The sequence below is a fragment of the Ambystoma mexicanum genome, chromosome 6p, assembly GCF_040938575.1.
Source record: "Ambystoma mexicanum isolate Mex_15411 chromosome 6p, UKY_AmexF1_1, whole genome shotgun sequence".
NCBI classification, from domain to species: domain Eukaryota; kingdom Metazoa; phylum Chordata; class Amphibia; order Caudata; family Ambystomatidae; genus Ambystoma; species Ambystoma mexicanum.
Window position 1 is genome coordinate 1,278,122,366 of NC_090935.1, and position 15,641 is coordinate 1,278,138,006.

The 15,641-nt window shown below is 43.5% G+C and overlaps 1 protein-coding gene across 22 annotated transcripts in view; it reads right to left on the reverse strand.

Moving 5' to 3' along the window:
* The window catches only part of PTPRD (protein tyrosine phosphatase receptor type D), a 4,803,934-nt gene that overhangs the window by 338,715 nt on the left and 4,449,578 nt on the right, over positions 1 to 15,641 (reverse strand). For all 22 annotated transcript variants that reach the window (XM_069625937.1, XM_069625939.1, XM_069625938.1 and 19 more), the window contains one exon: positions 4,915 to 5,124. In XM_069625937.1, the coding sequence (XP_069482038.1) occupies positions 4,915 to 5,124 (210 nt within the window). The remainder of the gene's footprint in view (positions 1 to 4,914; positions 5,125 to 15,641) is intronic.

The window sequence follows — 15,641 nt, forward strand, 5'->3', positions numbered from 1 at the left end:
TTTGAATTATTTCCCACTTTGCTTTTCAGATTCCAAATGTTTCTTTTGATTAAATCATTGCTTTTGCTTGCTTGCATCCCTTCAAAGCAGCTCCCGTAGAAAGTTATAATAATTTAAGCATTTTTGACCACATTTAGTGCTTTTGCTCAGCCACGTTCATAGCCATCCGACAGTGAAAAGTCAATTCCGTTTTTCTCTTGTGTTTAAGGGGAGAAGGTGGGAATGATATTCTGTTTGTTCGGTATTATTCCAGAGTACCTGCTCTCTCCTCACATCTATTTAAATGGCCTATTGGTGGGTTGAGGGGTGTTGCAGGGGGAAACTCTAACCACAGTGCTATCTGTTCCAAATCAACCCAAAAGTATTATTTTCTGTGATGCATTTTTTGTGTGTTCATTACCTGCTTCCCAGTGCATTAAAGATATTATTCATTGTTCTTGTCACCCATTGGTGATTGTTGTTACCTATTAAAAATATATTATGATTTTAAATTCTAAATAAATAAATACTTACTGTTGCAAACTAGGCTGATTCCTGGTTCAGTGTGCCCATTGCATTTTGAGAAGGGTGTGATACGAGTGGCATCCTATTCAGATTATTGAATTTATAGACCAAAATAAAAAAGTGTTTCATTTGCACACTACATGCTGGGTGAGACTTAGGTGTGTGCCTGATTGAAATCACTTAGAATATAGAGTGACATTCTTTGCTTAGACTGCGCTGTTTCGTTTGTCCAGTGTATTACAAGTTATTTACATTAAAATAAGGTGCTGACCAGTGCTCAATTTGAGGGGGTGTTTGCCAGGGCTCAGCCCTGACACTTATTCATGAGCCCTGGCACTTATTGTATCAGACACACTTTAATTATGAAGTGGTGAAAGTCAGTGCATCCATCAACCACAAAGAGCAGGTGCGAGCTGTAGTGTAACCCCAAATATCTCAACACTGTGGGAAGCAGCTATGGGTGAAACCAGAAGTGGTAGGGATCTGTCCATCCACAGTGTCACAGGAGTCTTAGAAAATATTTGGTCCCTGGCACTTTTCTTTTTTTTTTTTTTTTTTACAAATTAAGCACTGGTGTCAACATGGGCATTCCTGTCACACTAACATTGATGTATTGTGTTCAGATAAAGATGAGGCTTCAAGCATTGACTTCCTCAGCAACATGGACACCAGTGCGTGTGGTGTTAGGATACTGTGTCAGGACTGCCCCCGTCAATGCCCCTTTTTTATTTTGTAAGTAAATGTAAATATTGTTTTATACGCCAGGCCAATGACTGGATGGTAGTATATGGCATATCATGTCCAGAATACAATAATATGCGTATTGATCTCCACACACAAATTATCATACCCACATACTTATATGTCCATGTCATCTTTCCCCAGCATGCAGTCTTAGCAGCTAGTCAAGAGTTAGAGAACTAACACATGGCAAGATTCTTCATGCTCTAATATGCTGGACCCTGGCCAAATAGAGCTTGCTACCTATTTCTGTCATAAATGAGAGGTATTTGTGAATTGACCACTTTTACACTTTTTCCAAGCTCCTCAACTAACCCATGGAATGCAATGTGCTTATTTTGTTTAATACAGACTGTGAGAGAGAACTCGGGCACTACATTTTGGGAATTGTATTTCAAATACTAAATTACCTAATCAGGGGTGTAGGAGAAGGAAAGCTCAGACATTCACATCTGGGAATTGTAGTCACAGTACCAAAGTATCTAAGACACACAGCGAGCAACGAAACGCTCCAACACTGCATTGGGGGGAAGCATGGTTATAGAGTGTTTCATAAAGTTCTGTAGAGAAATAAGTCTGAAGTGTTTACAAGAGACTTTACGGAAAAGATAGATCTGAATGCTTAGATCCTGAATCTGGAAATGAAGGGAATTTCCCTGAGCCGTCATAAGAGACTTTCATGACCCAAATCACCATTCTGACAGGATCAGGAAAGGGATTACCTGTTGGAAAGATAAACTATCGTGTTATCAATTGAAATAAGACCCGTTTATCTAAACTGCTTATGCTAGACCAGCACATTATGCATATTTCTATTTGGGGCTTAGAAATGCCATCAGTGCTCTATCTGTCAGAACTTTACTTTCACCCTTGGTCTGGCTTTTAACGGGGGATACTGTCGCAGGGAACGCTGCACATCAAATCACATTCCTTCGGGAATTCGACTCATAGACTGGGGTTGCATTTCTACAGAGTCCCTCTGGGCATATTCTCATGGCGTCTTTGAGTTCTGTTGTGTGCACACCCTGCTGAACCCCAGAGAAAAAGGAACTGCACCTCAGGACGTCTTGACAGTCGGCTCCCTGCAGACAGATCACATGTACGGCCACACCGATGAGGGCAAAGGTATACACTCTCCCCCTAGACCATCAGTGGCCAGAGAGTAACACAGGAAAATTCCATGTGTATTGCATCACAGAATTGTCTGTGCGTCTAAGCTCTTCATAGCCCTTTCCATGCAGAGGCGGTTCTAGTGTGCGCTAAACAAAGGATGACAGTCCCCCAGAGGCTTTGGCCTCAACACTAGTCTGATATGGAATTATTTTCTTTGTAAAACACCTTCCTTTATTCCAAAGCAGGGATTAACTGCTCTGGGTAACACAATAGGAAGTCTCGTCCATCTAATTACAGGAAGGTGGGCCAGGCAAGGCACTGCAGAACCCTAGACAGGGCAATGCATAAGTCTCCCTTGGTGAGCTACATGAGAGAATGCAGATAAAAACACAACTTGACTTTAGAAATAGTTTCCTTCAATTACGAATTAGAAGGATGAATCTTGTCATGGATACAACTTGTGTGCCAATTTTGAAAGAGGTATATTGTTGCTACGAGAAGCCAAATGACAAAACATGTAATGCATTGTATGACGTTTAAGGTAAGGCCTGAAGGAAGGCCTTTAGCTTCTTTTATTTGAACACCACGTGTTCTGCTTTTATCCTTTGTCAATGCCTCTCAACTTATAAGATTTGATTTTTCATGCAACGTGTCATGCCAAACATGCCATGCTTAGTTATAAATATAAACACATTGCCACATAGCGATGCCAGCAGAATGCAGTAAATACACAAGCAAGGGATGTATGCAAATTGCAGTCTGTAAACTTTAATAAGGATACGATACAATTGGCTAAAATGTCTGATGAATCTGTGTCCCCATGTTTTAGTGGACAGCGCCATGGGGTTAACATGGGGTTCATAATTAGTGAACCTATGTGGGGTTCTGCAGTTGCCAGAAAGATAACCTATACCTTGGGTCAGCAACCATTGGCTCTGCAGATGTTTTGGACCATAATTTCCATCACCTTAGCCTGCCTAGTCAATGAAGGCAGATCATGGGAGTCGTAACTCCGAAACATTTGGAGAGGCCCAAGTTGCAGAACCCTTCCCTACTGACTGAGTTCTAATGAATGTAGTCTTAATGGGGAAGTGAGCACGCAGAATAGAAAACACACATAAGAGGACAACAGTGCGAAACATGTTGCTGTATTGCTCCCACGTTTATCAGATAGTGTCCTTTCAAATGTTATTGATTAATGTAAATGCAATTCATTAAAATTGCTCTTTCTGGAGATATACAGTTTGGGTAAAAAAAAAATATATTATATTTTGGTAGCAATCATTGGACAATGCAGTGACATTTCCTCCTGCTATGCAACTTGAAAGACACTGCTGAGAAGTTCACGGATCGGTAAATGCTGCAGAGATCTTGCACGGCAAGCCCTATGATTTGCACCGGAGCCGAGCGGCGATAATGGAAGGTGAGCCATACCCTACAGTTACTGTTGAGAGCCGTCCATTAAGATGCTCCGCGACAGATTAGCTGGGAGTCTTAGGAAAAGCCACAGGAAAAGAAATGATGAAGCTCATTTTTGAGAAGCCTGGCATTACGTGTAGCAGATAACGCATGAAATTGGAAGAAGAAAAATAAGATTAAAAAGAGCCAGCCCCAGGTAATCTTTGAAATGTTAGGGGAAGGGAAAGGAGGATGCCACTAGTCAGTGCAATTTACTGTAACTCTAAAACAATGCATTTGAAACACGAGCAAGTTTGAGGAGCCCCATACGTGTACTAGAAACAAGTCAGAGCTATTAGTCCCTATGTAAAAAGCATTGGATTTACATTAAAATATATTGGCCCTCATTAGGACCCTGGCGATAAGTGTTTAACGGCGCCGTAAAAGGCTGCGGCGCCGTTAAACACTTAGCGCCTTACTACGAGGTACCTTTGCGGGACCCGACCTGAACGGCTGGTCTAGACCAGCCGTTAAAGTAGGGACCCGCAAAGGGACCTTGGTGCTAAGTACGGTACCGCAATTTGCGGTACCGTACTTAGCGCCTTCCCCAGTCCCATTTGAGCCCTACGGGGCAAAAATGGGAATGGGGAAGGGCCAATGTTCAATGGGGAATTACAGCCCCGCCAACTGTGGAATGGGGTGGTAATTCCCCATTGAACATTGGCAGACTCTTACGATACCGGCACCAACCATGGTGCTAATAGCGCCATGGTTTAGCGCCAGTATCGTAATGAGGGCCATTGCTTTAAAAACTGTGACAGTGAGTGTGTCTCATTTAGGGGACACGTTATCTCTATCCACATTCTTTAGACATGTTTAATGTCCATTTTTATTTATTTATTTATTTATTTATTTATTTATTTAACATTTGTAGCGCGCGCCAAACCCTTAGGTATCTGAGCGCTGGAGAGCAGATAAAACACATTGCAGGGTTTACCACAGGCAACAATAGATAACATAGGTTTGGCAGCATATTTACAGACATACGATATTTACAGATACATTCTTCCCATCGTTAATGGAACTCTTATTTAAGAACCTAGGCAGAAAGACCTGTACAGCCAAATCAGCAACACTGCTCCACAAAATAAAACCTACCGACTCTGAATTTTCCATTACGGCTAAAACGAAGAAGACATATTCTTGCCCACTTTGGAGCTGCTTGTTTTGAAAGCGCCCGTACGGCTTCTGATCGCCCAGGGTGAACTCAGTCGGAAGAACTTTGAAGTGAGCAGCAATGTATGGCTTCAGCTCGACGTCTCGCCTCAAACGAGCGCTCCGGCGCCGACGAGACAGCTCCTTCAGAAGCTGCGGGAACACGGGGGGGAAGAACAGGAGAACAACATCAAGTAAATGGTTAATCAAAGTGCAAAAAAGAACACAGTGGTAGCGCCCAATCTAGAACAAGCACACAGAGCTGAGGGACATTAGCCACATTTCAGGAAAGATTTACTGTTCAAATATTCATCCTGTTCAAGGGAAAACACATGCCAATCTTATCACTTTTCTCTCTATTTGACACTTTTCTAACAGGTATGCAGCATATTAAACCCTGCCGAATGAATGTTGCATAGCTCCCTTAACTCCAAACTGAAGTAACAAATTCAGAGGAAGCGCAGTTTCCGATTTGAATTTGTAAAATACCAGCGTTGAATTCAAATTATTTAGTGAAGACAAATGTGATCTCGCAAGCCCCCCAAGCCGGCCTGGATTTCCTCACAGTGTGACCCACCTTCGCTTCAATATTAGAATGAGGCCACACAGTGTAGGCGGGCACAGCTAATTCATGTTCTCAAGGAGTATCAATGTAATGCAATTCATATTGGGCCTCATTAGGAGTATGGAGGTAGACATGGTGCTATTAGCGCCATGGCTGCCTCCATACCGGGCTCCAGTACCGGGTTCCTGCAATGAGGACTTACTGGTTCATTCCGACATAGGAGGACCCGGTAATTCCTCCTGGAACAGAGGAACCATTCCCCATTCCCATTTGAGCCCCCATAGGGCTCAATGGGAATGGGGAGAGAGGTAATTACGGGCACATTACAAATGGCCTGTTATCAGCTCCCTCTTCCCCTCACGGGACCCAGAAAGGACGCCTGGTTTTACCAGGGGTCCTTACAGTGTCCCGCAAAGGGAACCTCGCAATTGCGCATCCCGTAATGAAGGGTGCCAGTCCCGTATAGGCACCCTTCATTACGGGAGCGCAAGCCTCGTAATGAGGCCCTATGTGTCAAAATGATTGAAGGTATAGCGATGAAGGGTGACATAATGGGTTGTAGTTTGCTGTACACACCAAGGAATATTGTACTCAATGGATAAACAGTGTCTCTCTGATCACCACAACTTAACTGCTTCTCCACAGCAGCAGAACACACTATGCTGTTGTTTGCATGGTAGTACTTGGCCTTGCATACTTGGGGAACCGTGGGTGGTTAAGCATAAATCAATGTGTAATAGAACGTCCAGGTGAGTAGTCTGCGTGTAATGGAAGAGCTGCCGCTCATTGGTGTGGCTTCCATCCTGTATGAATGTCACTCCTGAATGGATCACGTGGTTTCGATAGGCTGTGTGCACAGTGAGTGTAGAATTGAAAGAAGTTCTTGGGCATCCAGGGTCTGAATTTCCAAGCATTGGTCCTTATTATAGGTTTTGCAGCGTGGGAAAAAAAGAGGCAGTCGTTCAGTTAGTGCCAGATTTCCTGCACCGTAATGTGGCCCATTATGTTTTAAATTACTGTAATGAGGTAAATGAGGATCAAAGAGACTGCCTTTCATTCAAGATTTAATTTATAATTATGTTGTCACAAGTGGTCTTTCATCCCCTGCCGCCTGTAGACCTATAGTGACGGATTTTCCATTGGGATACCTGCAGAGCGTGTGCTGCAAATGTCCAATGCATTTCTGCACATCACCCCCCATCATTCATGATGCAAATCTGTTACTCTGACTTTGTTGCAATTAAGCGTGAATTTCAGACTGAATCGCGCATGTTTCATTCATGTGGTGGCAGCAATCCCAATTAAAAAATAAAATAAAATGAATATAACACTTCCACTAATCACATAAGGACTAGTTCGGATCAAGGATTTTGCATGTAAAACATGTTTTGGTGTTACAGAATTTCCACCAACGGTAAACTGCAATAATACAAAAAAAGGTAGCAGGCGCCCCTCTCTCGAAAGAACACGGCATGATAACCCGTTCAGTGGTTTTTAACCATGCTTGTATTTTTGGTAAACTACAATAGGTCTTTTATTATGAGCACTCTACCCTGCAAGATAAAGTGCAAATGGCCATGCAGAGTTTCCTGGGCGGGCATCCAGCTCCTATGGAGGCTATTCAATTTAATGCAGGACTGGTCCTATCCATCCAATTTCATAACCTAATCTGGGCGAATAGTGACCTGAGAGTCACACTTTGTGTTTAGGACTTGAGAGTGAACCCAACCCAACATAGAAATGAAAGACAGATTCATGCCAATTGTCACAAGTCTAATGTGGAATTAAAGGAGCTTAAAATTAGAAATAGAGTCTTGGCTCTACAGGATCTGCATCAATGATGTTAGTACCGGTGTTCACGCTTGCTTGCTTTCTGAGACACATACTCTGCAGTCCAAGATTCAAACTGTAATGTGACAGGGACTGAGTGGGTGTCCAGCCTGCCTGCGCACTGTGTACATGCATGAATGCATGCCCGTAAATATGCATGCACTGGGTTTTAAACAGGGGTGTTGCTAGGTCGGGAAAAGATCTGGGGCTGCACTAATGTGGGGACTGTTGGGACTCTGGGCTAGCTAGCCTTTTTGTTGAAGCCCCTGGGATTCTATCTGTGGCTACAACCAAAAGACCTGAGGCTACAACCCCCTCCCACTCCCCCCCTTGCGACACCTGTGGTTTTAAATATAGAGCAAACCTAGCCATGAAGTAACTGAGCACTACACAACACGGGCATAGAGTACAACGGTGCAATAGTATGTATACAAGTACAGGTATAGAGTATTAAGACACCCTTGGAGTGACATGGAGAGAGGGGTACAGATGGTGACAGGGAAGGTGTACACGTCAGGGAGGGTTGCCCAGTCTTGAGTAACTTGTTGATCAGTAGCTGTGCTCTGGAGTTTTACAGGATCTGACCACTTGACTTCTCTGTTGATTCCCTGGTTCTGCACTAGATTCCCTGGTTCTGCACTAGGGATTCCCTCTCTTGCCTTCTTCTACTTTAAGAGAGGAAGCTAAAGTGCTCTTGAGTTCCTTTGGTTCTCTGAGTAGGACGTAAGACACTTTTCATCTGACCACCGATTGTCAGCAAGCAACTACTTCACAGACCCGGACAAGTGCATTCCATACGGAAGGAATGCATTCCATGTTCCTAATGTTTAGCATTCTCCCATAATTCACCCTGCAGCTTTACTTCATCGTCAAATGTAACTTAATGAACAGATACGTGAATGACAGCAAATAAACACCATATTTTAAAAAAGTGTATGTATAGTGCATGCATGGTGGTGTCTGACTGAGCAACCAAGAGATTTTATATGGGATCCTTGCTCACAACTTCACAACATGGTGTGATTCTGGGAAAATCAGCTTATGGCAGTCATATTTTTTCTGCAGAGCCCCCCTTGAGTAAAGATATTGTTGCCAAGGCGCTCCCCCCACCCCCAAGTAAAAATAATGTTGCCGGACCTGCCAAATACTATATCTGCTTGTATTTTATATTAAAAGCAGTCACCATACTATTGTTTTGCAGAGCCGGACCCCTACGGGGGAGTGGGGGTATGGCAGCACCACAGTTTGAAGACCCCTGCCTTATTGCATGGTATTCCACTTTGCTTATTCTGCATTATTAGAAGCACTTACAAGCATTCAGAGTGCCGCATTAAGTGTTGTATAAAAGAAGTGTGCAAACAAGAAAGCTTTTTTCTACATTCACACGTGGGGATGAGGGTTGCCCCTACTATGGCAGACAGACTTGATAAATACCATCAGCCAGCTACTCTAAGAAGAACGATTTTCCTAATTTGATGTGCTTGAGAAAAACAGTGTTATGCTGGCAAAGGGGGAACAAGGTGGAGGATTGCCACCCCACCACAACATGTGCATCAGATGGATGGCACATCAGAGGGCAGGGATTTGGGTACACAATACTGAATATCCACAATTGTGAAATATTTTCCCTTGGGTTAGATATAAGTGGCATGTTAGTTGATAGCTGGAATTATTTTGTGACATGTACGGTTTGGTGCAATTCTGTTGGACTAGTACTTAGGAAATCCTGATAGCCTGAGGACAATGAGTGTCTCGTGAACGTGTCTTTCTGCCTGCTTCATCGTACAGTAACCCAGAGTTTAAGGATCTGCTGTCCAAATGCTTCTTGGAGAGCCTGAATGACACACGTCACCTCAATTCCACTTTGGCACTATTTTGCCACATCCATTCTGGCGAGCTCCCTAGTTAGCTACAGCCTTTCTAGTGGTATAAGAAAATACCATAACTTCATTCACCATCCACACTTGTATCGTTGGTTCTTCCTATAATATATGGCACACACACCATACCACAATACAGCAGCTTCAAGGTGCTTGGGTGTCAATTCTCTGTATAAATGAAAACGGAACGAAAGGACCGAATTTGTTGACCTACTTATTTCGAAATGTGTGGGTTGTTTTTAGTAAAATATAAGAGTGGGGTGGGGCAAGGGTAATAGTAAAGTAAGGGGGTGAGAGGTGGTGCGGGGGGGGGGCTCCCCCCACACCTGCATTATAAGAAAAAAAAGCAATTCGATAATTTCTACTTTCGATTTTGTTCGTTCGGTCATTTCATGGTAAACCGTCATTTACAGAGTTTCTTCGTCAACAGTGCTGGTTCTGTAGCTCCGGTAAGCCCGGTGAATGAAGCATAAGGTTGTGAAGATGATACATGCTTAATTGGGCAGCCAGTGGAGAGAATTTAAGGCAAGGGGTGTGTAGATTGTTTGGCATAAACCGAACATCAGCCTTGCTGCCTTATTTTGGACGAGTCTATCTGGTAGATTTAGAAAGGCAGACATTATTACAGTAGCCCCAACTCGACAGCACCAGGGCTCTGGTCACTTCAACTTTGTGGCCAGTGCCAAGGAGAGGGAATATGTGCTTCAGAAAAAGCAAGTCAAAATGAGATGATTTAGGTCAAGTTTGGAATCTGGCGGAAGAACGCAAGGAAGCAATAGAAGAATGGTACTGGGGCCGGTACATGCACCATTGTAAGATGCCAGAAAAAAGGAAGATTCGTTGGTGAAGAGGATCCCAAGTTGACAATCTCAGCATTGTCTGCATCCAGTCCTGGATGAGGGTGAGGCAGAAGGTGATAGATATAAGCTGCAGGCTAGCAGCGGGGTCACCTTACTTGAAAGCAATTTGAGTGTCATTAATTTTATATTAAGGAAAACTCAATAAAATAATTGCGGCTTTCCTTTATTGCTTTCCTCAAACGATAGTTTGAGGAAAGCAATAAAGGAAAGCCGCAACTGAAAGTGAAGATGCCAAACAGGTGGGCCAAAGCACACATACATTTCCTGGGCTATGCAGGAAAGAAGTAATCCAGGGAAGAGCGTTGTTTTTGATGTCAAATAAACTTTTGAGCTGGTGCAGAAGAGTGACGTGATTGACAGTATTGAACACAGATGAATGGGTCAATAGAATAAGTTGTTGCCTAGAGAGTGTAGGAATGTATCTCTCATTATAATTACAATTGTGTTTTTATAATGCGCTTAATACCGAAGAGGTTTCTAAACACAGACCCAGGATTCGAACCTGTGTTGCTCTGCATCGTCTTGCTTCTGAGACGAGCGCATTGCCACTGAGCTAAACTACACTTATACTATTCATGAATGGTAAGATGGATTCTGGTGGAGCGGAAACCGAATTAAGGGCCATGGAGAAATTGGTCACAATCACAGAATTTAGATAATCTTCTCCAAGATCTTTCCTAAAAATTGAGTGTTATCAATTGGCTGGTAGTTGGCCAGGTTGCCGGGATTTCTTCAGTCGTGGGTGAAACCAGGGTCTTTTTCGGTCACTGGAGGTAACTGCCCTGGGAGAGAGACTAGTTAACAAGGTATGCAAATGATGGATACAGGGTCATGATATTGGCTTTTAGAGTTTACACAGGGCAGGGTTGGACTTTCTCAGAGGAGGCCTTTATTTTGGATACAGTTTTGGCAACTTCAGCAGAGACTTCAATAAAGACTGAGAAATGGCAAGTAGGTGCACATTCCAGTGTGGGAGAGAGGGAGATCCTTTGTGAGTAGCAAAAGTAGATTCAACAGACTGAACTTTGTTGACAGAGAAGGAGGCCAGGTTGTTGGCTATGCTTAGGCAACCTAGTGTGGCATTTTTGGTTTCTATGGGGTTTCTCAGCTGTTCATGTCTAAAACATCAACTGAGGTGCTTGAGGATTCCGAAATAATGTCATGGAAGAAGACTTTTTTCTTATGCTTGATCGTAGCAAGGTATCCATGTTGATGCCATAGGCAGGCCATTTTGTTTCGTGGTGGAATGGACTTTCTCAATGTGAGATCTCAGTGAAACAAGTTCAATGTTATACCACTTACTGCGTTTATGGGAAGGGGTTAGGTTTGTGAATGGCATGCACAAGCTGATCAAGGGTTCTGACGAGCTTGTTCTCTAACTTGCCCAAAAGAGATTCAGGAGAGTTTTCTACATCAATTGGAGTAGGAGAATTAAACATTTCAGTAAATCTGTCAACAGGACTCATTTCATGGGACGGACTAGGAGGTATTTGGCTGCTGGTTTGGGAGGATGAGCTGGTTTGTCAATACTATCCAACTTAGCATGGAGCCGGTGGTGGTCAGAGCAGAGGACAGGGGGCAGTAGGATGCTGGAGATTGGAGAATAGCAGAGTGGCAAAGGTGTGGTACCCATAGTGAGTAGCGGAGAGGACCACATTGATAAGGAGAGGGCGTTTTTCTTTCCCATAAATACAGGTTATGTGTTAGTTGTAGTATTACTGACTTAGGAAAAGGGCCATGTGGTATCGAAAGCTAGCAGACAAATATGGAGTTAGCCTAAAATGTTTTCTGAAACATCCTCCCGATTTTCTTTTGCTTTTTTTAAATAAAAATTCTACACATCTTGAGAGTGTAGTTGCCTTTGAGTTTAAGGGATTGTCAGAAAATCAATTAATGCATTTATTTTAAATGTTGCCATCCAACTGTGAGCCCCAAAGAAAACCTTTCAATTCTTTGGGGCTCACATATCCCTTCTCATTATTATGGCTGTTGTTGCAGCCGATTGGGCAAACTGGAGAAGCGTGCTTCCCATACAGCAACCATAGCTCTTTTGTGGCATCGGCGTCCCTCACTTGTTAGCCATCCTGCCTCTTCTGCGTCTGGATGTTTAGCAGATGCCACCTTGACTTAAGGCGATTGCATTGCTTATAATTCAATACACCATTACACGGGCAGCCATATGGAGATCATAACGCAAAGAGGGGAAATATATCAACAACTGCTGCTTCCAGGCACAAGCATGAGTTCAGTGTGAGCCTGGGTGCCATGCGTGCATCGTCTCTGATGCGTACGCCCAGAAGGGATCAACCAATTTCTTTCTATTAAGAAAATTTACAAAATGCTGCTCTCTCTCTCTCTCTCTCTCTCTCTCTCTCTCTCTCTCTCTCTCTCTCTCTCTCTCTCTCTCTCTCTCTCTCTCTCTCTGTCTCTCTCTCTCTCTCTCTCTCTCTCTCTCTTCACCTCTCTCTCTCTCTCTCTTCACCTCTCACCCCCTCTCTCTCTCTCTCTCTCTCTCTTCACTTCTCTCTCTCTCTTCACCTCTCGCTCTCTCTTTCTCTCTCTTCACCTCTCTCTCTCTCTCTCTCTCTCTCTCTAGCTCCACCCCCCTCTCTCTCTCTCTCTCTCTCTCTCTCTCTCTCTCTCTCTATCTCTCTCATGTTTTCCACCATATTTAGGGTTCAGCAATGCATGGAGACAATAATGAAAAGTTCATAATGCCCTTGACTTGATCTCACAAAGAGAATACCTGAAGCATCATGTCTGAACTTGCCTTCTAAATTCTAATTTCCCAATGCACAACTGTTGCAGCAATTACTGCTGGTAAATCAAGTCTCTGTGATTTATCAAAAATAAGTTTAATTTTCCGGTCAATGCAGATCTTATTTCTTCCACCATTAATTCCACAGCATGGGCTCAATTTCTTTTTGAAACTGTGGGGATCAACCCACCTTGACCCCAGTGTTGCCGAATTAATAATCACTCCTTATCAAACTATTACACAGATTTCTGCACCAGAGCCTGCGGAATTATCAAAATGGTTCTTTTTGTTCTTGAAATCGGGATCAGGGACCCATAGCGCATAATTAGGATAGACGTTCAATGGCGCAGAGTAACCGCTGCCCAATCCGCCATGCAGTCTGGAGGTCGCGGCAAGGGGAAGTAAATGTAGCTTTTATAACTACTAAGCACTGAGCTAGTGTGAAGTCATGGATGAACATAGTTTTACAGTACATGTACATGGACACTTCATTTCTATGTGGACCCATACACATTATTTAAGGAAAATGCAGGGTATTCTGAAGCTTTGGTGGTCACACCTGCTTCCTACATCTGACAGGTATAGGGTGACCAGACGTCCCGGTTTTGTCAGGACTGTGCCGGTATTTGGTGCTCTGTCCCCTTTTCTCAAGATTATGTTCCCATTGGAAACTGCAGTGGTCTCGTTTTTTTGTACTAGGTCTTCAAAGCAGGCAGTCAGGAATGCACAATCTTGCACACAAGAGACGCAGAATTTTACAATTTAAGATAGTGTTAGTCTGTGATAAATTAAATATAATATGTGTTTCTTTGAACAGTACCACCTAAACCCCTTCTCCTCCAAACGCTACTGAACTTTAGTGCCTTGAAAGCCACTTCCGAGAGCTATTCCTACTTTTATGTTAGTTGCCCTGTTCCGTTTTTTTTAATTACTTTTTAAATCTGGTCAACCTAGGCAAGAAGGGAGTTCTAGAAAACAGTTTTCACACTGGTGTTGTCTCATCGCTTCACCTGTACAGGGTGAATTGTGATGGCTCTTAAGATTCCTGTCCTGAGCCGCATAATTGGGTTTCTCAAGCGAGCTGTGTGCAGGGTTCTTGGGAGAGAAATCTGGAACACTGCATGATGGGGCTTTGAAAGACAAGTGTAATGCAACATCTTTCAGGCATACGTGTATGCCAAAGACTATCTGGGGGGAGGTTGGTAACCGTTATTCGAACCTACTGCCATATTGTCTTACCGTGCGTGCATGCGGTTGGAAGACATGTTATCTGGCTACAATGCACACAATAACAGCACTCGGCAAAGTGACCTCTGTTAGTTGTAACACTGTCCGGTGTGAGAAGCAACACAGTGAGTTGTGCAAGCTGGGGTCCGAGCAGGCTTTGAGGAAGGAGAAGGCAAAATGGGGCAAGTTGAGAAAAGGAGATAGAAAGCTAAGATCTCTCAACGTTTACACACATATTCCTAGGGAACTGAGTGGATGCTAAGCAGCTGGGGCAATGCATGGAGTGGCTAATGGGGGCCTATCCTCTTCTGTGCACCTGCATTTCAGATGTTTTAGTTTGTAAATCACATTCACAGATTGCTCCCTTCAGACCTCATTGCTTGTTTACTGCTTCAAATGAATGCCCAGGCTCATACTTATTGTTCCTGTTGAAGGGATGTGAGCCAAGGTGAAGCCTCCTTTAGACTTGATCTTGAGGGCTCCTAGCATGACACGGCGCCACTGTGCCCACCCCCTTCCTGCTGTAGCAGTGGACGCTCCGGCAATGTGGCGTGAAAGTGAGGTTGGGCTTTGGTGTTACTGGCCCTGGTGGTCAAGCCAAGGTGTCTGGTGATATCTTCTGCTTCCAGTCTTGACGTCACGTCCACCAAGTCTGCACTGCCAGCCTTTTCGAAATCTGGACCATAGGTGCTTGCCCTTTTTCAAGCCCCACAAACATGTGTTTTCTCTGCATGGGTTGCTTTATCTTCCCTGCAGGCACCTATTCAACATAACACATTGCAATGATGGGTTTATAGTCATTGCATCAAATTAAAAAGCATTGAATGCCTTGCCATCGAAAAAAATGCATTAAAAAAAAGAATTAAATGCATTTTTTTTTTTTACTTGGGGCTACCCTTCTACCCCCCCCCCTTTTTAATCTTTAAAACCCGTTCTAATTAAAATAAACCCTTTACCTTAAAAACAAGGCATTTGATGCTTTTTAATTCGATACAATGACTAGATACCCAATAATGTACCGGTACAGTCATGTTGAAATCTAGATACACCTGATACCTTTTGATAGACTTGGAAATAGAATTACATCAATTAATTAATTAATCATTCACACAATATCAAACTTATAAAAAGATTTGCATGACACATCACTGCAAACGGAATCACCTCAATGGGCATCTTCTTTCGCGTGCACCTGGTTAAAAAGGGTTTTCAGGAACTTGACTTTTTAGTTGTCTTTATGAAAAGGAGGAGGTTAGTCTTGGTGTGGAGGTCAGCCAGGATTAAGTTGGCCAAAGTGCCAGGACTGTGACATGACCCTGGCCATGTAAGATGCACCATTTCTCGCAGAGGGCACACGCATCCAGGATTGTTACGGTAATAAGGTGGGGCTGACCTCAGAGCACCTGGACCTTGCGGCCTGAAACACTCCTAGCACCAAGGTCCCAGTTTGGAAGCAGGCAGCTTGTGTGCAGGAAATGCTGGCTGTAAGCAGGGTTTTCTTCTGTACTGGAATAGCTCTGACATTCAAATTCGGCCTAATGTTGGGTTCT